The 26,648-nt window shown below is 40.2% G+C and overlaps 1 protein-coding gene across 1 annotated transcript in view; it reads right to left on the bottom strand.

Annotated features, from left to right (window-relative positions):
- Nucleotides 1–4,474: 4,474 nt before the first annotated feature.
- The window catches only part of SUDS3 (suppressor of defective silencing 3 homolog (S. cerevisiae)), a 23,412-nt gene continuing 1,238 nt past the window's right edge, over nucleotides 4,475–26,648 (bottom strand). The window contains exons 2-12 of the mRNA XM_009888627.1: nucleotides 24,156–24,225; nucleotides 23,029–23,084; nucleotides 22,559–22,630; nucleotides 20,225–20,244; nucleotides 19,502–19,658; nucleotides 16,097–16,192; nucleotides 14,076–14,137; nucleotides 13,148–13,169; nucleotides 12,507–12,612; nucleotides 8,270–8,354; nucleotides 4,475–4,821 (exon numbers count right to left, since the gene is read on the bottom strand). Coding sequence (XP_009886929.1) covers nucleotides 4,723–4,821; nucleotides 8,270–8,354; nucleotides 12,507–12,612; nucleotides 13,148–13,169; nucleotides 14,076–14,137; nucleotides 16,097–16,192; nucleotides 19,502–19,658; nucleotides 20,225–20,244; nucleotides 22,559–22,630; nucleotides 23,029–23,084; nucleotides 24,156–24,225 — 845 coding nt within the window. The 3' untranslated portion in view covers nucleotides 4,475–4,722. The remainder of the gene's footprint in view (nucleotides 4,822–8,269; nucleotides 8,355–12,506; nucleotides 12,613–13,147; nucleotides 13,170–14,075; nucleotides 14,138–16,096; nucleotides 16,193–19,501; nucleotides 19,659–20,224; nucleotides 20,245–22,558; nucleotides 22,631–23,028; nucleotides 23,085–24,155; nucleotides 24,226–26,648) is intronic.

Genomic DNA, 26,648 nt, shown 5'->3' on the forward strand with positions numbered 1-26,648 from the left:
AAAGACCACTAGCTTTCATTAATCGGCACGGCCATAAAACAGCGGAGAACTGCAGGCAGCCGTCACTGTCAAAAGAATCCCAACTCAATAAAAATAAGGAACATTAATAAAACGAAACGAAGAAAATATGTTTCATCACTGTCTATTCTCATTATTATTTTTTTTCCCCTCTCAAGATTTGGGGCAGAACATGCGGATGCGAATTAGAACTAAATGAAAAATGACAGAGCTACCTTAGGCGTACGAGGCAACTGATAGGTTTCGAATTTAAGATTGATTAAATAAATCAGTAGCTGTTTGCAGTGGGTTAAATCTCTCGGTTCCAAAGCCCTAAAAATGACTGGCTTTGCCCAAAGCATTGCTATTTTCGAACCAAAGGCTTAAGTACCTCTTCCTGTGCTGCTGTTGTGTGTCTCGTTTATACGAAGGGAGTTTAGATACCACTGATCTCCCACCGATACAGACACCACTGAAAACATTTTGCATTTACATCTTTTGTCACCTAAATGTCATTTAAAATCCTGGTCCCAGGGAACAAGGTTTCTCCGAGCTACTCTCCCCCTCCACCTATTTCTTAACATCTGGCCAGAGGGGGGAAAAAAAAAAAAAACCAACACAAACACAAACAACAAAGCCTTTTGTGGGGGTTTTTTTGGGTCTCAGTGAAGCAATATAAACCCAAACAGTTCTTTATGCACCTTTATTAGCTAAACTGAAATCAAGAATGTTGTAGAGAAAAGCATCTGTGCATAAAAAGGAGGAATCTAAACACCAGAATTGATTCACCTGTAAAGTAATAGGTACTTAATGTATTACAAGATACTTCGGCATCCCAAATTTGAGCTGATGTTAAACATTAAAGGTGTTTCCCAAACTCAGCGTAACACTAAAACAGTGGAATTCTTTAACTGAATGAAATGTGAAGTTTCAGTGAGAATGAGTTTTCAAGAAATCATAGAAAAATGGAAATATTCACCCTGTTGTTTTCTAAATGCTTTTAAAATATATTACATTTTTAGTTTCAGAATTGGACAGACTAAAACCGCTAACAATAAACCTTAGACACCCATTCACATTTGCCTGATCCTTCAGCATTTGCTGTTTACTTCTGTGGAACAAGAACCCAAAAGGTGCTTTAATTTTTCTTTCTCTGAAAGAAGAAGAACGCCAGTTATTCACAAGGGTCACAGCAATTTCTTGCTCTTTCAGGCTTTATTTTCCTAAGTTCCCCAGAAACGCACAAAAATTTGCAAACCATCAAGACTTCATTAAATCACTTTGTCTCCTTACAAAATTCCAGACAAAGCACAGGAGCTATAAAAGACAGATTGTGTTATTTAGCATTCCTCCTAGGAAAAAGCCTCTTTTGAAGCCTTTCAGTGAGCACGATGTCAAAAAGCCCCCGGACGTTGGTGCACTGCTCCGGCTCCCCGTCCATTTGAACATCTAACGGCTGAGGGTGGGGGGGAATCTGTTTTATTTTGCATTTGATCAACATCACAGTCCATTCCTCAGGGCCATGAAAAAACTACTTAACGCGAGTCAACAGCCAACTATATTTTAACCTTCAATAAAAGTCTATTTTTGGCAGAAGTTTCACCTTTCTTTAAAGTTACTATAACAAGGAGTTAAAACAATTTCTTAAATTTACTTTAAGTGCTGTCCGTAATAAGGATTAAATCTTTTCCTAACTGCAGCAAAGCCATTTCTGTTCACTGAGGGTTTGAATTCTTCAAAAGACTGATGTTAGACAGGCAAATAGCAGACAGAAAAGCCAATTTTCTTTTAGAATTTAAGCAAGACCTTGTCCATCTCCTTGAGTAACTTGTCTCTATTTTTCCAACCAGTGGCAGGAAATCTTCATTTCTACAGCTGATGTCTATACTCTTGATCTCCACATGCCTCATCCTCCCAACAACACATTCTGAGCACCCTTCTAGGATTAAAAAAATGTACTGCTTCCCTGAGTGCAGAATAAGGCACGGCATTTTTATCATTTCCAGCCTTGTAAACGGCACAGGCCATTACAGAACAGCCCGCTCGGAAAAACAGGATACAATATTCATGTACTTTGTTAGAGGAGACAGATCTACTCTTTATGGTGATCAACTAAGGCAAGACAGACTTTCATTTCACTAAAGTAAGAAACCAAGGATGAAGTTGTCTTAATATAAAATACCTTCAGTGTAGCAGTTAAATTTGAGCAGAGAGGGCTACAAACCCACGCTCGGGACTGCCAAAAGCAGAAGTTATAGTTCAGAGGTTGAGGTAGGGGCACGGGGGAAATCAGCAACGGGTAAGGAACTCTGACGGAAGGGAGTTGTACAAACCTCATACAGCCTTCCTGGAGATCCACGATGGGGTTACAGAAGAGGGAGATGGTGCAACAGTCCCACAGGTATTTGCTCCCAGTCGACTATTCAAATTTCGATTAGGGTGTGAGCTAGAAGCACGTGTCCCACCCCATCACACACACCACCACTGCAATATAAGGCCACAGCTGAGGGGAAGACAGGCTTTTGGCTGCGAGAGCAGCTATTCTTCCTCTCCTCTGCCAAGGAATAGGGATGGTGAGCAGATGTTGTTGATTCAGATTAAGATGCAGTGTTAAAGCTGTCTAATTAAGCTTACACAATGTGCACCTATACCCCGCCGGGCTCTAAGAGAGCTGCCGCACTTCCATGCTTCTACCAACACCTTCAAAGTTACCCCAAAACAGGTAACATCACAGCAGCAGAGAGATCACCTGCTGTCAGCAGGCTGGCAAGGCATCTTCCCAAAAGTGAACCAAAGTCCCCAGTTATTTCCACAAACATGTATATTGATAAAATGATATAGGGTAGGAAATAAATCCTGCTATTTACTTAGCACTTTTTATTATAAAAAAAAACAAACTATGATGTTCATTTTAAGGCTCAGTGACAAATCCTGTTTGGTACATCATCACCTTATTAAAAACCTGTCACACGTGCCGAGAATGCTAAGTTATATTAAGTAGGCTGTTAACTTGACAAAATACAGCCTGCTGCTTTCCACCTGACTGACGCTGCAGCAGCGACGGCACATTTCCAAAGGGTGGGAAACAGACACCCTCTCCTTCCGCGCCAAAGCTCCAGATCCAGCTGAGACACTAAACACAGCTGAAAAAGGTAAAGTGTCTCAGCCACAAAGGCAACACATCAGAAACTCAGCCATAACACTCCACTCCGGATCCACGTACATGCATCAGTTATTGGGATGTGACTGCCACCCAACTGCAGTAAGTAAAAGAAATGGAAACAGTCATGTAAAATACTCCATTTATCCAGATATGAAAGAAAGGCTCGACTGATGCTCAACAAGAAGGTAGTTCAAAAGCAAAACCAAAAGATGCCTCAGAGTGACAGATATTGATAAAGGCAGAAATTACAACTTTTTGTCCAGTAATCCAAAGGAGCACAAAGTTCTTTTGCACAGAAGGCAAAGATCGGACAGCACAGCTCGTGCACTGTGTAGCTCACGCCAATGCAGTCACACGTGGTATCAGCTGTTTCAGCCATCAGCGAAAGACTGGGAATAACAAAGGAATGCCAGAGTCAGATCTTTAAACATCTTGGAAGGGAGTACATTAATATAATCACTTAAGCATTTTCATTTGTGCTATTAGAGGGCAAGTGTAGAAACCCAGCGTTATCTCCAGTAATTAAAATACCCTTCAAAGGGAAACTTTCGTATGGCATTTTAGGGAATGAATGTTTCCGCTATACGCTAAGAGCATGTCACTGCCACTTTCCCCTCTGTACCGGGCTTCTTTGGAAGATACAACAGATCCAGTATCTTCTGTCAGCACGATTCCAGCATGACCTGTTACTCTAAGCGCCAGTGAAATTTACCTTTCATCTCTCCACACGTATGAGTGGTTATACTCATACATCTCATTCACATAGTCTCGCTATCTGCAAAGTCCAGTCAATTAATCCTTTGGTTTATACTCATCTGCCTGTTTCAGGAAATCGACTTCAGCAAATAGACATACTCTTTGCTTGTTCATTGAAGGGTTTTTTAATGTGAAGAGCAACGGAAGCTTCTCATTAACCACGCGTGACTGCTTAACTACGTTAAAAATCAACTGGATTTTCAGCACTTTCTAAGCCGTTCACACTTTCCTAAAAAAAGCCTCGACACTCAAGTCTTGGAACAGTTCATCCAATAAAGCTGATGTCATATACCAGGTATTACAGACGCATCTCTCGGCTGCAGGTGAAAGCTGGCAAGATTAATCTCCTTTTGCCCAACATCCCGAGCCTTGCAGGAAAACAAAACCAAAAAGAACGAACAACCTCAGGTCTTGACAAGCAAAGCTTCTTCCATTGGTCTGATTCAAAACATGAATATTACGTTGTTTTCAACATACAAGTCCCATCTATGCACCACAAAACAATGATCAAAAAAATATGATGCAAAGTCTTCTTAAATAGTCACCCAAAATATAAAGAAAGCGTACAGAAGCTTGATGCAAAATCCAGAAATAGTCCAGGGCAGTGCTTGGGTATCACTAAAGATTTAAGGACTACTGGGGATTATGTGGCCAGCCACAAACTGTCTCGTAAAAGGTCACGACAGCATTCTCTGCTGCTAAGATGAGTGAACAGACTGCCATTCCTCTTTAGAGGTTTGTCTATTGGTTAAAAAAAAAAAAAAAAAAGAAAGAAAGAAAAAAAAAGACCAAGGAAGAGCATACAGTCACGCAGCTGATCGCCGACGAATCACAAAAACACCCCGCTGCAGCTGTCCCAGATAGATTCTCATCTTTGTGCTGTCACTGGTTTTCCTCACCCAGATCTGCATTTTGGAAAAAAAAAAAAAAAAAAAAAAAAAGAGGGGCGGTGAGATATATTGGGGAGAAAAAGGGAAAACCCCCAGTAAGCAATACCTATACATATAAGTACTCTTATTGTCAGATCTGAACACCTTTGTTAATTGGGGTGCACAGATGATTTACCTTAATCCCTCCTCCCTCTCCACATTAGGCATTTGCAACCCGAGTAGAAAACGAAATAAGGTTTCTACCTTTATCACCTTATCTTCCTGCTCCAAACAGTCATCGAGAAAAATTACTCTTTCCAAGCATCATCAGAAAAGCAAGTTTCCTTCTGCCACAGCTCACAACAGAACTCTGGCATTAAGCTTGATTAAAGAATAAGTCTCTCTAGATCCACAGATCATAAAGTTATCTATCCCGAGATTTGCCCAGACAAGTAACGATTAGTCAAACGAAAAGCTTATTCTGATTTTGTTCAGTGAAGCACTTCTCAAAATGTATTAAATAAGTTGCATCTCAATATAAAAGGGCGTCTTTAAAAAACACCCGCATGGAAGAATTCATATAACTTGCTGATATTCAATGTTTCAAAGGACAAATTGCTTCCATGCAGGCAGCTGCTCAGAATTTTTAAAAAATAAAAATCACTTTCAAGAAGTTTAGACCCAAATACCCGCACTTTAAAAATCAAATCTGAGCAAAACTCCTCCGCACTTTATCATTCTAATGCATTTAAACATATTTAAATAAATGCATGAAAAATAAGAGTTATCCAGCTCTTAGGACTTGTGTCCTAAAATACTCTAGTACAATACTGCCTACTGCAAAGGGCTATAAAGTTAGCGTAGGCATGCAATTTATCCAAAACTTTTTTTTTTTTTTTTAAGATATCACTTTAGCTACAAGCCTGGCACAGTAGATTGATTTAACTTTTTATTATTTTAATTATAAATTGACTTTACTAGCAGAAGCCCTCAATATAAAGTAAATTTAATATTTGCTTGCATTTATATTTCAGTTATTTCCCTAGAGAAATTAGAATCCACCTTTGCTGATCATCATCTCTCTCCTGCAACATTTTCAAGAATTTGGTATGTCTCACTAACCAAAAGAATTCTTAAATCTACAAACTCTCAGCAACTGTACAGAACAACAAACAGGTACAGTTTTACATTCTATCACAATATGATGGAGCGGTACATTAGTTTTGCTAAACTCAACCACTTTGTTAAGTTCCATTTGGAGGATAATTAAAACTCAGTTTTAAGTGACCACACCAGTGAAATTACTTATTAACACTAAAATGTGCCACACAGTTCAGAAAAATAAAAGCAGAGACATATACTGAACTTAAAATTGATGGTTTTGACATACAATGTGTTTTGCAATCAGAAGATAACATCTATTAATTCTACAGAACTGAAGGAGGTGGTGAATAGAAACAAACTAAATCTCGGAATTTCTTTTATTCCTAGACTGTAAAAGAAAAATAAGCTTCCTTTTTCAACTTCTGACAAACTGAGATTGCTGAATAAACTCATGGGAATAAATAAATAAAAAAAAACCACAACAAAAAAACCGCACAAAACCCTCAACTTTTCCTGCATGTACTGAAAAGTCTTTTGCTGCCAAAAGGCAAATGGCTGAAGCGGTTCCACACACTTGGCCAATGATTTCCACCAACGCTGTATTTGATTCACAGTTTTGAAGGGAACCGCATCAAAAGTAATAGAAATATGTTCTGTTAAGATCTAAACACACCAAGTTTTAAAGAATTTGGGCCTGGGAAGATACTTTTGGTTTGGTTTTTTTTTTTTTTAAGGGGTATCATCATAGCTCAGGCTGTGCGTAGGAGAGGCCCGTAGCCAATTACAAAATTCAAATCCAGCTTAAGAAAACCGATTTAGACCTTCACGTGAAGAAAGGTGCCTCTGGTGCACTGTTAATTACTTCCCTTCCCCAGCCAGAAGAAGGCAACTGGGTGCCATAATACCCCTGACGTTTCTTAGTGAAGTCTTCACTTTGAGCATTAACGGAAACGCTGGTGGGGAGACACCCCGCAAATATTTTCAGGGAAGTTCCTTTGAATAACTTGACTGCCTTCAGAAACGCTAACAACTTTTGATTCCGGGCTATAACTACAGACCTCAAATCTAGGTCTGCCTTCTAGCTTCTGAATTCAAGCAGGAACCAGTAAGATCACAGTTTGGCAACCATGCTTTTGAAGGCGTGATGAAGTCCGATGTGTGCACATTGTACTCCTAAGAGAGCACCTTATCATTTCAGTATTCTGTTAAGTATTTCTCTCCCTTGGCTTTATCTTATTGCAATGAACCATCCCCGGGCAAACAACTGCCGTGCCTCCGCCCCAGCCTCTCTCAAAAAAACCCCACAAAGCCAAACCGAAACCTATCATTTCACTTTACAGTGGAATTCACGCAATAATAATTAACAGATTGCATCTCCTTCAGGTTTCAGGTACGATGCTCCCAAAAGATTGAGTTTTAAAGTTAACAGTGATAACTCTAATCAAATTAGCAGTACTGTATTTTTAACACATCCTTTAGCGTGCTACTACTACTACTTTATCTAAATAACCAACCCTTGAGCGTAACAACTGTTCTTGCAAGGAGAACAGTTGTGATACAAAGCGTATCCCATATGCAACTCATTTTGTTGAAAAGAAAATATTTTCCCTTAGCTGCCAAAACAAGTTAAAGTTACTTCATTGGCTGATTGAAAAGAAATGCATTCAAGTCTATAATTTCTTTCCTTGAAGTGTCGGGAATCGGCAAGCAAAGGAAAAAACGCTCCCTTTTCCCAACTGATGCACTGCTCAAGCACTAAAGCTTATTTTGCAGCAAGATTCACATCAATCTTAGGCACGCACGTCTCTTCACCTGCTTCCCTAAGCCCTAATCATTAGCCACAAGGAAATTGTCTCAGGCAAGCGAGTGTCTCCCAAATAGGTGATGAATGCTGCCGGCTTACTTCACAACACACGTGCTCAGGTTAGCAGGAAGAATTTTGTCCCCTCACCACAACTAAACTTGGCGACAAAATTTTTTCTTCACCCTCTTCCAGATTCCCAATGGGATTTTTATTTTTTTTTTTTTAAGTTTGCATTAATAACAACTGTATGTTATGTCCTTGAAATAACAGAAATGGAACTCAGGATCACAGTGCCGGTGAGATGCAGTGTCAGTTCTCCCCATGTCTCCCGCCTGCCAAACTACTACTTGCAAAATGTAGGATCATTCTTTAGAAACACAGCAAGTCTCTTCCCACCGCAAGAAGAGATTTCTCAACTCGGTTTTATCTTGGATTCAGTTCCTTTAGACACTAGAAAACTACACCTTGTCTGAAAACAATATTGATTTGCTCTTAGTCCTTACTAGACAGCCATCTACCTGCCCACAGCGGCTCACAGCTTTCCCCACTCCCACCAAAAACAAAGCAGCCCACTACCTCGTTGGCGCCCACAGAACTGATCACACAGCTGATCTTAGTGTTCTCTTTAGACTCCAGGTAAATCGCCTGGCTCTTGTGGTACCTGCAAAAATAAAAAGATAAAAACAAAAGAAAAAAAAGAAACGAAACACATGAAACCATTCGCTGTCCAAAGAGAGAAAAGAAACAGTGGTAAGATTGGTAAAGCTAGGATTCTACAAGGATTTGGACTGAGTAAATGTGAAGTTTCTCTTTCTTTCCACACCACTTTCCCCATCTTCACCAACACAGCGGTTGCCTGAATCGACACACACACACTTTGCATTTCAATGATACATCAGAACGCACGAAGCTCGCTCAATTCACCTTCAATTCTGTACGCAGATTACTGAAAACATGTTTCACATCTGAAAGAGGCAGGGGCAGAGCACCACGCCACAAGACAGGAGAACGCTGACTGACAATAAGCCCCTGTTTCAAGAGTGAATCAAAGCAGCCTTCCGCGTTTCAGACAGAGGATGGATTTTAGAAGGCAACTCCATATTATGCCTGATAAAATGCGACAGAAAAGTCACAGGTACTCAAAAGTTATTCACACTCCCCAATACAAAATTACTAGCACACCACCACAGCGAATCGTACTCAATCGCTGCAGTCTGTGTATTGCTTAAACAGAGACCCCAAATTTCTAATGTCTTATTTTGTGAAAATACCCGAAATGGTGAGTGATGGGTAACTGACTCTGTGAGAAGCTGTATATACCTGCTGTTAGGAGGCTGTGTCCAAGCATATCTATTTTTTCCCCTTTTAGATCATATTTTAGTCGTCCTATATATTTTTTTTTAGTGCATTCTTTATAAAACAAATTAAAAACTTCAAATTGGTAATTCTGAATTGCTCGACTCCACAGTCTTACCTTTTTCGCAGACCATGTTTCTGCTAAGTGCTGCAAAGTGTGCTATACAAAACTCCCAGGTTTCCGTTTATTCTGCCTAGGAGAGTTCCGTAGGCACAACTAATTACACCGAAACAGATTATTTGTAAGTAAATAATCTTAATCAAGGGAACACCGAAATGCTTTATAGTTACAGAAGCATAACTATATTTCCACCTTTACCCTGAGCGTGATGTGCTCCATATTTAAGCGGGCAACCCAAGCTGCGGGATCACTGCACAAATTCCCTCAGCAACTACTCAGTATGCAATTCCCTGCAGTCTGATTGGCTGACAGCCATTTGTCAAAATGCAGGGATTTGCATAATCTTTACAGTTATTTCTACCATAACCATACTGTAAATATGGAAGTCTTCCAATAGTTTATTCCATAATCTCTTCTTACTGGCTCACGTACTCAGAATTTTCACGCTGCTTGCCAGTAACAAGGAATGATAGCGTCAGCTTTCAGCTTTCCAAACATACTAATTACCAACAGGCTGGACGAAGTAATGAAAACAACCTCAAATCCTGCAACCTTTAGACACTTGCGCCCAACCATTATTCTCTCCCCTTCATTTTAACAGAAAGGGCGTCAGTGGGTTTCAGGGCACTGTAAGAGCAGCGATGATCTGAGCCAAAAATCTCAGTTTACCGAGCCCGGGTGATCATTAATTGATATAAAGGAACAGTATAAGCCGCTACAAACCAGACCTCACTAAGCTAAGGCATAAAAATCTCAGTCCAGCAGTGTCTTACTGTGCCGTGCCTGCTTAAGCAAGGAGAACTGATGATCTTGATACAATCAGCGCGCAGGCTTCCGAGAGCAGAAGACACCACTGCAAATGACAGCTCTCGAGTGATACCTGTGCCCGCACACATAATGAAGTAATTTTTTCCACTCAAAGCCGTTTCTTCCAATTTTTGATTATCAGTGAATTCCAAAGCTAACGACAGTCGAAGCTGGCTCCAGCCCCTGGATTTCACATCACAAATTACCGTCCGTCAGTAAATCTACGTTAACTGTGCACAGAAAAGGCAAGGCAACGAGTTAGTTCAGCACTTTTTCACTATGGAGTTGTCTTAACTGTCTCCTGCTCCACGCACGCAGAGACAGGTCAGCCGAAGGCACAGGAGCCTGGTGCATCTATCTCAGTTACACACTCACGTCTCAGCCTTTGGCCGAGTTTATATACCCACAGGGGAACAGAGGGGTAGAACTGAGAAAAATACTTCAGATGAAAAATGCAAAGGAATTTAAAGTCGGCTTTTCAAGAAAAGGAAAGCGTCAAACAACTCCCGCTTTTGCAGGAGGTAAAATATACCACAGTACTGACAACTGAGGCAAGCAAAAATAATTCCACTTTCCGCCACAAAATATTTTGCTGAAAGGTCAAGATTTTCAACTGCTTCTCCATCAGAAGATTGAAAGAAATCACTCTGCATTACTGTATGCAGACAAAGCTAAAAGCAAAAAGATGGTTGTTTTACAGTGAACTGTATTTTAGGATCCGATGGGGGGGGGGCACGGAGAAAACTGACTGAGGATAAAACACTGAAGTCTAACTCCGCATCCATCTGAAACTCCCTATACAATGTCCCCACTTTGGAGAGATGGTTGTGAATTGTCTCTGAAGACCTTAGGGAGTCCATTACTAGCCTTAAACGTTCACTCTTTTGAGATAATGGTCCTTCACGGCTGCTGTCAGGAAACAGAGAAAGTCACTCCTGAGCTGTCAGTTTTCTTCTTTCTGGTGCACACCAGCAGCTGCAGCTTTAATACACCTTAGAAAAAAATTACCCTCCCACTATCAAGAGTTACTTCATTATTTTAGAATACCAGCTGCTTTGCACAAGTATTATTCCTATCAATCAAAAAAAATCTAAGCAGGATTTATTACAGCCAAAAAATGTAAAATACTTATCTTAAAACAGCATAAGAACAAAGAGGACAGGAAAGGCAACAGCTGAAATTTCCCAGAGCGAGACCCCCATGACAATTAAATTCAGCAAGATCAAAATATCTGTTAGTGTTGTATGTCCCAACTAGATACCTTTCAGTATGTGCTTTGAGAGGTTCATCTGGGCTCACTGAAGCTTTCCCAGTTTTAAATTTGGTGGGAGCTTGGGAGCTTTACTGAGAGATTACTCCAGAGTCCACCTTTATTTTTTCATGTTTATAAATTCTGAAGAACAGTTTATTCATCCAAATATATCCTAGAGGATAGTCACTTTACACAAAAAGAAAATTTTGAAGGCAAAGAAAGAATTTGATGACTTTTTGAAATAACATGTAGCCTGTTCAGCTCATGTCTGCTTTACGCTTGGCAGAAGTTTAAGCTCCAGGCAGCAGCTTTTATCAGAGTTGTATATGCTGAACCCTCGATGAAACTCCACTGTCAGAAGACTACCAGAAGGAAAACCTGACCGACTGTACAACACAGCTGTTGTGTAGAAAACACACTTCATACACACTTCACACCTATCATTTTCCGTGATAAAATTACAACCTCGTCACTTGTTATTTTGAGCCACCAGAACACCAAAGTAGGCTACAAATAAGCATACGACTTGCAAATTACTTTCTGCTCAAGGAGTGCTAGATTGCCCCCTTGATTACCCAGTTTTGCACGTCTCACAGATTAAGTTTAAGACCTACTAAGATTTCTCTGCAGAATTTAATATTTTCCTTGCGTTTTGCGAAGCTTGCACAGCTATATGCCCATAAAACTTAACAGAGCTAAATCCAATCAGCAATTCTGAAGTTGCTTCTCCCACGTGGGTTTGATCTTTAAAGGTTATTTGGATTTGTTATTAGAAACATTTTTCATTCTGCTCATCCGGTGCACAACATTTCTTCCGCCACCTTGTGGAACCATGGGCTAGTGTTCTACAAAAGGGAACAGCAGGACTGTGAATACCGCCGACACCACTGTACCTGCAGCCGCAGAGTATCCGTACCCTAGCTGACCAGCTTCACAGCTACCTCACGCTGCGTCTGCTGGTGGCTCTCTTAGCATCAGGTTTGACAAAAATGTTTCCCAAGCGTCACAGCGTGCACCACTGACTCCGCGGAAAAGATTTAAGCCTCCTTTTGTTCAAGCCAGTAGTTCCTCCTGGAAGTCTATGAGGTCTAAACACTCCATTATCACTTCTGATTTACCAAAGACACAATGATCAGCCCTCGGAGGAAGTGGCTAACCTCTGCCCAAAAAACATTCTGTCCCTAAATTCTTTCATCAGAGCAATTTCTCTCTGCAGCCTTTGTCTCTTCACTAGACAAGGCTCAGACTGATTAAACCAGAAATTTACCAGGACTTACCATCTCTTATCATAGTAGAGTTTTCCATCTTCTATTCGGGCTTCAAACCGCTGTGCCGGAGACTCTGCTGGTGTGGCTGGGAGGTGTTCGGGGGAGGAGGGAGAGGCTGAGAACAGGAGAGAGACACGTGTTCACCACACAGCAGAATAACTGACTGCCGAATTACAATCAATAACATCATATTAAGCAGAATTATCTCATTTCCATCAGGAAAATACTTAAGCAAGTTAGTACCACTGTCTTGAAATAAAGCGTACAGATACGTCTAGAGAGCCAAAAGCATAAAACCCCACATTCGCAATCCCTCCATCTACCTGACAAGCAGGCAAATTGCCCAGATGTATCCGAATATAAGGGAAAAACCTCTTTACACAGTTAGATTGTCCAATGACCAAACGTTTCAGCCACTAGAGATGAATACGCCTCCCTTCCCATCCCCGACAAACTTCAGAACAGAGGAAGAGACTCCACACAGCACCCATTCGCCACAGTAGCTACACAAAGAACAGCAATTATACAGTCAAAACAATTATACAGTCAAATCACACAGTCAGCAATTATAGAGTCAAAAAGCCTACAAGATGATTCTCCGTTCAAAACGGCGTGACTGCGAACAAGTTCCAATGCAACTGTTAACTCACCTGGTCTCTTGGGTGATTTAAGCTATACGGAAAGAGAGCAAAGAAGCATTAGAGATCCGACGTGAGCCACAGAAGTCTGCAGTAATAATTTCAGATAGTCTTACTTTCTGTAATCTATATGGTTCTTTTTTTAAAATGCGCTGTTAAGTGGCATAACACATAACCAGAACAGCATGCTATAAACAGCCAAAGGTGTAGATAATCAGGATCGTGACACAAAAGGTCTCCAAACTGAACTTTCTTCAGAGCATTCAGATAATCCACTAACACAAGTCAAAACCAAACCCATCTAACGCATTATATTCCTTGAATGTGATCCAACATTTCTCAGGCTACACAAAATACAGGAGATAAATCATTAGAGACATCTCAACAGCTGGCAAAAAAGCATGCTCCACTACCATCCTCAAAAGCCTTCATGAGCAGCCCCTATTATAAGAAATTACATAAGCCTTAATGCATTTAGCAAGAAAGCAATAGGTTAACCAAAGCTAGAAAAACTATAAACATACACCCTATGCAGTTTGCTGAAGTATTGCGACGGTGGGGAGAAAAAAAAAAACCCTAAAACACACCACCCCACGCTAAGGCCTAAACCAGAGGCAGGCTGTGATCTCGCAGAAAGACGTGTTAACATCTGTTCAGCCAAGCGGAGGAAGAAAGAAACTCCTTAAGATAGCTCATCACTTGGTTCAGACAAAAGGTTACATTTTTAGATGACAGTCATTTTAATTACATTAATTAAACCTATTAAAAAAAAAGGGAGGAGATACCATCTTGCTAAATCTTTAATTGTTGCTTCAGAAAGCCTACTGTGATGAAGCAGTCCCACATATCAAAAAGGAACACAAACCAGAGAGCTCTCTTCTGTTCAGGGTAAAGCATTAACTTTCTCTTTAAAACAAAGAAATCAAGCAATAATCCCTACCTTATTCAGTGTTCTCAGGTCCTCCATTATTTGCTCATCAGTCAACAAATAATTTAGCTGAGGTATCCAGAATTAAGGTTCCCATAAGCTCTTGACAAGCAAAGCTAAAAATTAAAGGTCAATGACATTTCACTTGAATAAACATAAGCCAAAAGGTTTCTGTGAAGTTGCATAAGATTTTAATAAGCGTCATACTTGAGCTTTTTTTGTCACATGAATTAATACAACTCCATCTCCACAGAGCCTCGTATTTAGCAGCAAATAGAGTGCAAAATCATTTTAACTTATTCAGATATAACCATCAATGAAAAACCTTTAGTGCATTGACATTTACTTCATGGAGGCATCAAGCACTAGTGTTTTCAGTGGTTTCCATCTTGCCTTTCTGCAGAGTACAATCTGGGAGCTGAAACACAATAGACTCGCTTCAGATTTTGTACAGTGAAGCCGAATCCCACCCAAACCTAGGAAAAGAAACTAATCATTTTGCAACTCGATAAGCAGGAATAGAGAGATAGGGAGAAGAGGGAAAAGCCCCACAAAAAAAAACACCTCCAAAAAGAACCGGCAAATAAACCCAGAGGCACGAAACACACCCTTGTGTGGATGAGGATAAATAAGAGCCTACCGTTCACCTGAAAGCAAAAGCAAAATCTCAGAGCACAGAAGTCAGTCTGTCAGAGCCTTATTAGAGCTCCACTGCCACTGTGTCCAGTTTCACAATCGCATCTTCCTCCCTCCCTTTTCTACTGCTCCTCTGTCACTTCCACACAAGAAAAAACAAAGTGCACAGAAGGAAAACAATACCCAGACAAAGCAGTGGACCCTCTCTCCAGCTTTAATCTACGGTGGTTCTTCAAAACAGCTGTTAAATCAAAAGTATTCAAAGTATGAAAGCAAAGTTAACAATCGCCAGGCTGCATTCTAAGGATTTTGGTTCTGATGGACTTTCATCCTCTCCCCAGTGAGGAAAGGCAGACAGAGTTTCATACTGTGGCGGCCGTATCATGCTTTATTATTAGGTCATGTTTGCTGCAAAACTCCTTTATTTTGCATGATATAGGGTCACTAATAAGATCTTTTTTTTTTCCCCTGAAAGAGTGAACACAATCTCCAACCAGAAAGAGGTTAATTAAAAGTGGAGATGCTTGGGACCATCCCACATGAACTCTTGAAGTTCAAGGTTTGATATTACCTTCAGAAAAATATGAGTCACTCGGAAGCCGCAAGATAAGTTTTTTTAATCTGATTTAAGCCATACAAGTTTGGAATCTCATAAGCCTCTGCAAAGCAAGTATCATTGCCTCCCTTTCCAGGTAAATTTAATATACAAAGAGAAAAAGGTCCTACCATCACAGAGGAGCTAAAAACATATCTCCAGAAGCCAAGGAACATTTTAATTATGAGAAACATGCAACAAAGCAGAAGGATTACATACACATGTTTTTCTCTCTCTCATGGTATATAAAACCAAGATGGATTTTCATCTTTTTTTTTTAATTCAAAGAACAAACCTAGCACTCCTTGCTTTTGCTATGCATCTCTCTGGATTAGAGATCTGAAGCCTTTATCAGAAATGGAAAAACTAGTTTGATATGACAAACACAATCTTTCTGGCCAATGTTTTGTCATATCTTGAAATGAGAAAAGCTTTGGCTCATGTAAAAAGCCATTTACTATCTATGGAATCAATTACCTCAGCATTTATATATAATGTTATTTTAAAGTTTTTCCTTTGTACAAAAAATTGCCTGAAGAATTCAAACTATTCTCACTGCCAAAAAAAAAAAAAGTTCTCTCATGCCACCATGAAGTTAGGATACCGAGGGATCTGCAAAGACTGGTTGCGTTACGTGAGTTTATCACACATTATACACACCAAATTGTGCTTCAGTATTTCCTAGATTAAAATCTGACCCTAGCACCTCCTTTCATTTTCCTTCCTGTATAAAACAACAGAGATGCAGGTAGCATCCTGGCTTCAAATACAAGAGCCCTCCAACGACTCTGTAAAAGGATATCAGGGGCAGGTTTCCTCCTCTTGTCTGGGATAGGAACTGGATCGTTTGGTCGTCGCCTCAGTTTCCTTGTCATAATAGGCTTCACTTCCATTGAATCTGCAGAGTAATGAAGTTGGAGAGCTGATAAGACCAGAGGGAAAGGAGTAAGAAGCAGCAGCTTTCTACACAAGGCACAAGGAAAATAACCTTTCCTCTTTCATAGAGAAAATTTGATTTATTTTTTTCTTTTGTGACAGCTTCCAGCATCCAAGCTGGAACTGCTGACGGTGAATACAAGTTCTCTTTCATACTAGGTCACTGTTCAGTGACAGCGTTGCGATGCCACGGTTACAGCTTTCGTGGGCTGGAAGTGGCACAGTTGGTTTGGGGCATTTTACGGCTCCTTCAGATACAGATAACAAGCACGACGATGCTGCAAGGATTCAGGGCAAGTTTCTTTAATGTTAACACTATCTGCTTTTGAACAGGTTATTTAAAAGGGAAAATTCATGGAGTTCCTTGCTAACAAAACTTGGATAGTTAATAGCACGTAAAACATCAGCTACAAATCAGTTGCTCTCTTTTTCTTGTCTTCAAGCTGGAAAAACAGCTTTGTCAAAGGAATACAGATAATTACTGCATTCAAGACAGACAAGTCTACTGGAGCAATTTTAAACACAAACAGTATTTAAATTCAGATTATCTAAAAATGTTTCAAATTATGATTAATGAAATGAACCTAATTAATAACATGCAGAGCAGCAGCTGACAGGAAATAAATTGTAGCATATGCACTAGGAAAAAAGAAAAAAATCTGTTTAAAATTGAAACACAAGTCTCATCACCAAGTAATTATCCGAAATTACAGTTTGCCCAAATGTCTACAGGTAGTCTTAACTGAACTACTTTACTCAAACTCTCACAAATCATTCCTTAATTTATGAAGATATCTTGTCCTGATAGGCAAAAGACCACATCTTAAATGCTAAAAATATCATCTCACCTCTCTTTCTATGTGCTGAGAATTATTTACTCATCTTTAAGTACACCTGAATCACAATCTACGTAGCACTTAATCCTGTGAAGCCTCTTTGGCTCCCCCTAGACGTTAAAACAGCTATGCATGTTCAAAATACACCAAATTACTTTTCTCCCGATCTCAAGGGTGATCAAGGATGACCACACTGCATATCAAGGGAATAAATATTATGATAAAAGCTTTAGAAACAAACCAAAAAAAAAATCAAGTGCCACCCACCGAGCGTATGCCAAAGGAAACCTTATCTTCAGGATTCAAAGCTGAATTTGAAAACCACTGAGCATTAACAGCCCTGCAGACACTAAAAATGTAACTGACTGCGTTGAGCGTACGCTAGTCTTCTCATTTGTTAAGACTGATTTACGAGAGCCTCAGAAAAGGGGTTTGAAGGACTTACTGAAGCCGATACGCAGCCAAGTCGAGAAGGCTTTTTCTCTTTTCTAAAAATTAGTTTCAAACGAATTGTCACAGAGCTGTAATCTACATTGCTTAAGATGTGAATAAGGCAGAGAGATCGATTTTCTTCTCTATCTTAGCATCCTGTATCTTAAAATTGTGACAAGTCAGCTGAAAGTCAGCACCAAACAAGTTTGCAGAAGAAAACAGTTTGAGAGTCTTACGTTTACTGTTAAACATTTGAAGAACTTTGGGATTCTCAAGAGATTCATGAAAACTTATAAAGGAAGTTTTGAAGAGCCGCTAAAGCTTGAACAGATTTAACTTGAAACTTGCATGAGACTTAATAGTTAAGAACCACACTATACAACGCTCCAGAACAGGAGGCAGCTATTGCAACCTAATGAAACCGCAACACTCCCACCACTCGCAGACGAGCCCGTTCATCAGGTTGCTAACTTGCATCCTTTTATACACAAGGAGATATATAGATAGCTAGCTAGCTATAAAAAAACTTCCAGAGGTTTTAAAAACCAAGTCAACATCAGTTCCAATATTCTTATTTCTTAGCCTCCAGCACATGTTCACAACAAAACCCTTTACTTCTAAAGAAATCACAATGCATTTCTGCTAGTCTGGAAGGAAGGAGATAAGGGAAGGCTAACACACACAGAATGGATCTCTTCTCCAGTTACTGACATGTCTTTTCCTAGAGTTATATTTGATGAAATAGCTCATCTCTTCAGGACACACAACAATGGGGGGGACACACTACCCTGAAGAGGATTAACCCGGTCCCCAAATCAGACTACTAAATACTTCTTTTTACCCCTCCTCAGTTTCCCTTTAACTCTGCAAATCCAAAACCTGATGCTAACAGCTGTCCCGCTGCTAGAGAAATTGGATTCCTTCAGACTACTGGAATACTGGTATGCAGATTTCCAAAGGTAAGATCCAGTTCGATCCTGATCCACTAATGAAAACCTGCTTGCAAGATTAGTACTGTATCCCAAATCAGCATCGAACAGGCACAGGATAACAACAGGAAAGTTAAGGCTAAGGGACAGTTTGTAAGGTTAGACGAGACTTTGCAACTGAAAGAAAATAATCACAGAAACAGCATAGCTCAAGGTGTTTTCCAGACCAGATTAGCCCTAACAATTTGTACAAATCCAAGAACACCCTTGAATATGTCCACACAGGTTTTACGTCTCCCTTCTGAACACTAATTAAATTATTAGCTTACATAACTTCTGTAGGTGCGAGGCAAGAAAGATCTAAAAGGTCTAATTCACGGAATATACAATCTGTCCATGAGGGAGTTGCTCTTAAAAACAGCATCGAATCAGACTTTTGGTTCAGTATCACAGCAACACAATTTGTGGAGGAGGCTAATTACCCCTCTACTTAGCTCCACTGTGTCATTTACTGCAAAGAGCATTGCCACGGCACCCAAAGGTGCCAACTGGCCTCAGGAAAGAAATCTGTCCATTTCACATCCATTTTCCAGAGTGTAGACACAAACGTAGCTCACAAATCTATTTTTCTGGCTTTAAGTAACATATTTCAACCTTTACTGTTTGCCTTTCTTCAACTTCTCAACCACCTATTACTGGATTAAAAAAGGACACAGTTTACAACCTGGCAGCGCCAGTTAGGTCAATATCGTGGCGTATCTCGATAGTTTTATTGCCAGATCACAGGAACTAAAGCAGCTTTTTTCCCTGCGTATAAGAAAGTCTATCCATTCTGCTGCTTCACTGGCACTCTTGTGATTCACCTGTTAGTAACTCAGGTCACTGACTTTTATTAGGAACTGCTTTCTTCATTAAGAGACCACGAATTTGTGTTCTACCACCATTGGCATTTGGAAAGCTTAAAAGCCTTCACCCTAGCTGTCTCTATAAACCAGCATTGCTATCTTTGTATCTTTTTTCCTAAGCAGTAGCAGAGTGGATAAGACAAATGACAGATGCCCGTCTTGTTTTTACCTCCTGTTAATTCCATGGTTAGCTTTTCATTCTCAATCATCTTCTTTTTCTCTTCCAATTCTGCAATCAAATTTTCCTTCAGCTCAATTTTCTTATCTTCAAACTCCTTTGCTGCCGCCTTCTTTTCCTTGACATAATTTTTTTCCACCTGATCTGTCTAATGCAAATCAGAAGAACAAAAAGGTTAACTAAGAAACCATTGACTCAAGTTAATATCATAACAGCTTCTTTCAACTGCCGTATTGATTAGCTTTTCAGTTCAAAACTGTCGCCAGTTCTAGAGATTATCGACATTCATAATCAACAGAAAACCATCTAAAATGCCTAAGTAAGCAGTACTACATTGGCAATAGATTTAATTATTTTTAAAAAAAAAGTTTTAACGTTGCGTAACATATCAAGTCTCTAGCAGAGAGCTCTTCAGATTTAAAACCAGCACTATAATTTACCTTAAACATGCTTTTTAAACAAGCCAAATGCACAGCCCGCATACAACAGAACCAGAGCAAATGTTTCTTTTAATTCTATTTTAATGACAAAGTCCAGAAGTTACTTCAAGTAATACCAATAGTAGGCTGTACTACACCTCAAGTGTAATAACACTAGCTAGAGGAAGAAAATTTCTTTAAAGCTTGTGGGAAAATAAGTACTAGTTGATGAAACGGGAGGTTTATACCTCTTCCATGTAGTTAACATATATTTTGATAAATTAAGAGTACTTACTTCCAGCTGGAGGAACAGTTCTGAAAGACAAGCAAGACTGAATTTATTATCTTCAAAGATGCATAAAATGACTTCCCTAACATTTTAAGTCATTCAATATTGCAGCCAGGAAAGGCAGTGAACTAAGTACTGTACATACTCATCCAACCTCTACTCTCACTTCACAGTTTTATGCTCTTTTCAGTGAAAATGAAAAAAAAAAAAAAGAAAAGATTAAAAACTTTGGAAAAAATCCACAAAAATACAACGTTAATATAAGTTTTCTACAGATTGTCAAGCAGATTCGCACACCTTCCACAGCAGTATTACGTACTACTCAGTTCAGCTATTGTTCCCAGCAGTACTAAGCATGTAATCCATCCTTCTTCCAGTTTAATTACAATCAATTAACACTAGATACAAACTTCCCAGACAGAAGCTTGAAACATTTAACTGAATGTACGGCTGGCAAAAATTCAGTTTAAGCCAACTTTCATGAATTTCAGCAGTGACTGGTACAGAAATACTTCTGCAGCTGCGAGAAGATTCATCTACTTCACTCACAGGTGTCTGATTTCAGGCTGTTTATGCCTGAGAAAACAAGCAAGGAAATTGCTACCTTTCACTGAAGGTCAAGTTCTACCACGTGGCAATAATTAGTTCAAGTCAGACCTATGGATGAGGCGAATGGATTTCTGGGTGTGAAACAGCCCTGCTACTGATGTTCGTGCAATTTCTAACAACTTGAAATTAAGCAGGATGGGATACTACTTGTGTTTCCTGGAGGACACAATACCCAAAGTGAAGTTTTTACTCAAGGTAGGGGCAAGAACAAACTAATGCAACTGATCAGTCCTCGAGTCACCGTATTTCACTGGCACATTAAGTTTTGGCAATATCTGAAATAATAAAAACTTTTGTAAAGATCACAGGCTTCAAAAGGTTTTAGAGAAAACTGTAGCAGCAACACCACCACAATACTGTGTCTTTAAAAAAAAAAAAAATTGAAAAGCAACAAAATAAAACCCCAAAAAGATAATGGCCCAATAAAAATCAAACCTTTTGCTTGCTCTACCAATTGAGCATGGAAGCAGTGTTATCGAGGTAATCAGATATAGGTAAATCTAAACCCTTGCTTTAATATCACTGAATTCCCAAGAGAAAAAAAAAAAAAAAACACAAAAACCCAAAGCCTCAACATGGGAAAGATAAACATAAAGACTACTCCTCCTGTAGTACCAGACAGTTAGATTTTTTTATCGTAAAATTGAAAGTTATCACCATCTGCCCTCCTGTGGAAGAAATATGTTGCTGCAGCACTGGTCTTCGCCAGCCAAAAATACAAGTTTGCAGTTAGTCTTAATTTTATCAAAGCAACTCCATGCTACTAGAATGCAGCTCTAACGTACATGAAATTCACCTCAGAAGACGACAAGAAGTAGTCCGATTCACTTAAATCCCTCAAGCAAATCCTTTACCATCCCAAGCACTTTTAGAAAGACAGTTTATGTTATTCAAGGGTTGGAATACGTTAGCCATCACACCACTGCCTCTGTCATATTTCCCTTAGTAATGGCCCAGGCATTACAGGACTCATCCAACTTTTCTAAAGGGAGAAGAGCTACATTGCCCATTTCCACATCATAGCTTCTATAAAAGGCCCTGCTTTAGTATCCCAGATAAGAACCTACTGAAAAAAAGAACAAACAAGAAAGAGGGAAGGCAAGAAAACAGATCTCATTTCCAAGCCATTTCCCTGCAGTAACGCAATAAAGGCTACCTGGACGGGCTGAGCGCTAGGCACTTTAAAAGTTAACTTGCGCCTTCACTCCTGAAACAGAGCGCCAGAACACATTCAGTGTCACAGCTACACAGAAAACAGTTCCAGCAGCAAACCCTCTGTATCCATCACTCCAGGGCACAAAACAGATCTTCGGGAAAGCACATAGTCCTAACTTTCCATCCCCGCAAACCGAAAGAAACTGTGCAGCTGAAGGTTTCAGAAAAGTTGCCCGAAAGAACAAGCCAAAGCGGGAGACTGTAGGTTAGGCACGGCGCCGGATTAAAATGAAACAATTTTTTCACTTGCACTGTTCCACACAAAGACTAAAACTGTTTATTGGTGTTTAGTAATCAGTCAGCAAACAACATTGATTAAGGAGGGGATATCAAGATAGATCCCATCATTCTTCATGCACTCTCAACAAAACCTACACTGTACCCTCGGAAGCAGAACCCTTTGCTCCAGCAAGTTCTTCTCTTTAAAGGTCAGAATTACCATTATTTTTCTTCAAGGTGTTAGAAAAGACATTAATTTAAATTGCACACAGCATCTTAGAAAGAACTTTGGCTTACCTGCATTACGTATCCTTTCTTTGTACTGCTGGTCCAACTTTTTCATTCGTTTCTGATATTCCTGAAGAGTACCTAGTTAAAATAAATTGTGGATCCCCACTGAAATTTTATTTTTTCCAAGTATTAAATTTTCTCAAGGAGCCATATACCACTTCAAACAAATACTAATATCTGAAATAAAAACCCTACAGTTCTAGTTTGCTTAGTTTGATAAGCACATTCCCCATTTTTTCAGAAAGCTAACTACTCCTTTTAAGAAATGCTTTAGTACACACAGGCTTAATCAAAAGCATTTAGAGGGAAAAAGGACAGAAAGCGGCTGACATTGTTCACTCAGCAGCATGACTGAGAGCCAGCATTCAGTGAAGGACACTGCTTACATCTTTGAAAACCCTCATCTTTCTACAACCTTTGAAAAGTGCTGAAAATTGTTTAGAAGAAAAAAAAGAGCTACACCCTTCCAAGCTTACCTTCCTGCAATTGTTGTAATTGCCTCTTCAGAGATGCCAGTTTGTCCTGATACATCCTGCAAAGATAGAGAATTCACAACTGTACTTTGAAAAACAAACCTACATCCTTTATTTCACCACCTGTTTAGGTTATAATGCGTTTACACAGGACTAAAAGCTTTTCAGAAGAAATTCAGGAAACACACAACAACTAAAAGAATATTATTCAAATGAAAGGTTACTGTTCCGTCTAAACCCCTGCCACCCCACTGGTTTTACAATGCACCCAAACCAGTTATTCTGGGAGCAGTTCAGGGTAAAATAGGATATTTATTTATTTATTTTAAATGTTGAACTCTAAATTTACATTTAGATCTACAGACGCCAGAAACTTTAAAACAGAGATGTTGAGCCGTTTTGTCAAGTCTTAATATTTGTGTATTGGTTCCCTATTTATAAAATAGAAGGCATTTCCTCTCATAGATGTTAACATTATAAAAAAAAAAAAACAAACCAAAGTCTACTCCTGGTGCTGCTGAAAACTTAGAATCATAGAATGGTTAGAGTTGGAAGGACCTTAAAGATCGTCAACTTGTGTTTCCCTTCTCACATCTCTGTGGTTTAACATAGGGCAAGTCTTCCTGACCTGCATAAAAACATGTCTCTGCGAGTAAGCAAGAACACAAAATACCCCAAATACACCTAAACATCAAGGGAAGCTATTTCAAGCCTCCAAAAAGCCTGTTTTCTTAGACAGGACTAGCATTCTGTTGTTTAAGGGATTTTAATAAGCATCTTGCTTTTTGCTTGGCTTTAAGTAGATCCTTTACTTTACTGAAAGGATCTGTCTGCAGCAGGGTTAATTTGCAGCAAAACTCAGCTGCTCCCATAAACTCGTGCTTATTTCTTCATCCAAAACAGGAGCAGCACTCAGTTTTTTGAATATGTATGGAACAGAGAAAGTAACTGCAGAGAAAAGAAATACAAGTATAGGGACTCATTAGCTATTACATTGGACCAGGTACTTAAAAACTACAACCTTGGCCCAAAACATTGCAAAGTTTTATGCAAACAAACAAACAAACAAACATACCACACCCCAAATAAACAGAACACTACCTTACTTTCGATTAGAATGAGTTACTTACTGTTCTTTCATTTCTACAAAGTCCTCTTCCTCGTGTTTTGCCAGGTCAGTTTCACTGGCATCCTCTGTGTCTAAATGAGGTAAAGAATGACTCGTTAAAATTGAAGAAGTATTTTAAAAAAACCCAACAAAGTAGCAAATTATTTAAAAACAAACAAACAAACAAAATCCCCAAACCTCAGGCAATTTAACTTCAAATACACAATCAGATAGGCCTCTGGAGGGATGAATTCAGAAGTTAAATGAACCATCTCATCTCTTTCCCAAACTGCAAATTAAGCTATGTAAATCCTCTGGTAGTTTTGCAATGAAGCTTACATCAAGTCTAAACAACTTCAGCTGCAGCTACTCTGGTCATTTCTTCCTGGTTTAAGACAAGTTCTACATTAATGCTCACATATGCAAAGGTGAGACAGAAACAGTCTCAAGACTCTGAAAAACATTTCACAGACTTCTTCCTACAGTTTTGCCCATGACATAACATACTGTATGGAGGACAACGACTAAAACAGCTGTAACTAGTTCCACACCTTGACCTACAACACTCCAAAATGAAAATACCACCACTAGATGCTGTCAGGGTTGACCACAAAGGTCTTACTAAAGATAACAAAATTATCTGCTGTGATCTGAACTTGACTTCTCAGGTAGGCGTCGCACAGAAGTACATTTATACATAACAAAACCCAGCACTAATATAAAGATAGCTCCAATTTTATGAGCAGATAGTATAAACTATAAACAAATTAAACCGGTATGGAACCGCTAGTTTTCCGCTAAGCCTTTTCAGGCTTTTATTTATAAGACATGGGTAGCCAAGAATTAATTACCTTTCCTCCCCAAGGAGAGGTCAGTGCCTCCAGGCTAGAGCTGTGCTAGGCAGGGTGCAGCTGTACAGCCTGAACTACAGCTACATTCCCTACGTATTGGCGGGGGGACACCAGGCCCTTAACCTTTCTCAGATGTTTCTTAAACTATGAACAAATGCTTTAAGCCTACATGTATTAAGACAAAATTTAACACTCTAAAGATAAAACAAGAAGTTTTAACTGAAAGAAAAATATTTGGATGTCTAGGTCACCATAAAGGATTTCCATACTCCTGTGTGCAGTCACGGAGAGCCCCCCACCGACCAGTATGCGGTCATCCTTTGTGAGGATCTACAGGTTTGGCTCCAGCGCCTTTCTCAATTCATCAATGTACCAGCCGTGATGAAGGACTCCGGCTGACACAGCACCAGATGCTGTCAAAGTCACTCCTCATCTCCCTTATCTGTTATTTTATGGATCCTACGCTCCGGAATACTCTGGGTTTTACTTCCATTTCCTCTTCACTGCTTTCCTGGTGTTTCTACAAAACCCCTCTTTCCTCTAACACTCTCTTGCAAACCCTAACTTCCGCCCACACTTTCTTCTACTTGAACTGCCTCCTTCTCCCTTGCCCCTTCACACCACAGAAATATAACCAAGCTTCATACACTGGATTTCTCCACTACTTTTACCCTGCTGCCCCATATGATCAATCCCACCTCCTCAGTGCTCTCCCCTTCTCTCACCGCCTCTTCTTCACCTGAGAAACCACTTCAGTTCCACCTCTCCATCGGCTCCGCTTTTCTCTCTTCCGCAGGGAACCCCAGCAATCTAACCGGCCCGTTTTCTTCGCGTTTTCTTGCTGCTCCGCACCACTTTTCCACCAAACCCGACCCAAGCCCTTCTTCCCCACTCTCCTCCACCTCCTCAGCGCTCGGTCCGCATCAATCCCCTTCTTCAACCCCCCCCCCCGAGCAGAGCCCCCCCCATGAGCCCTCGAGGCCCCACTTCTCCCCCCTGCCCCACTCCCCACCTGCCTAGGGCACCAAAGCTCCTCCCCGGCCCCTCTCCACCCCGCTCCGGCCCAGCCCGCCGCGCTACCAACCCTCATCGGAGTGTAGGTTAGCCCCACAGACTGTTGAGTGCTGTGACTCTTCCCTGCTCGGAGACCTCCTGTGCTTGAGGTGGTTCATAGGTGAGGCTCAGCAGCTTTGCTAGCACGGGTAATGGCAGGGCAAAGACAATGTAAGCACGTGCTAACAGGCCCCCATTGTTGCCCATGCAAGATACCATGCTAATGTATGTACTAATACATTTTACAGTCACCGTTGCATTTTCTTCATAGATCTATCCACACATAAAGCACAATTACTTTTCTATAACAACAGGCAGTGCCCAACTTACATGACATACACAGTATTTTTTGATATGTAACTCCTTGTGGTAGGTTCGAGTCCCGGTCCCGCCGTGAACCAAGGCTGAACCCGCTTCGGCTGTGGGCTTTACTCTTCGACAGGTGAACCGAGGAGAGGGGGCTTTGTCTGGACCCCCAGAGACCCCCGTCCTCGCTTTTTGCCTCCAGGATGACCCTATCGGCCATGAAACGGCTGTATGGCAGGACACAGACATGCGAGAGAGGAGCAGGAACTCGTCGTGTGGGAACAGACTTCTAGTGATGCTTACAC

The sequence above is a fragment of the Charadrius vociferus genome, unplaced genomic scaffold, assembly GCF_000708025.1.
Source record: "Charadrius vociferus isolate BGI_N301 unplaced genomic scaffold, ASM70802v2 scaffold917, whole genome shotgun sequence".
Classification (NCBI taxonomy): Eukaryota; Metazoa; Chordata; class Aves; order Charadriiformes; family Charadriidae; genus Charadrius; species Charadrius vociferus.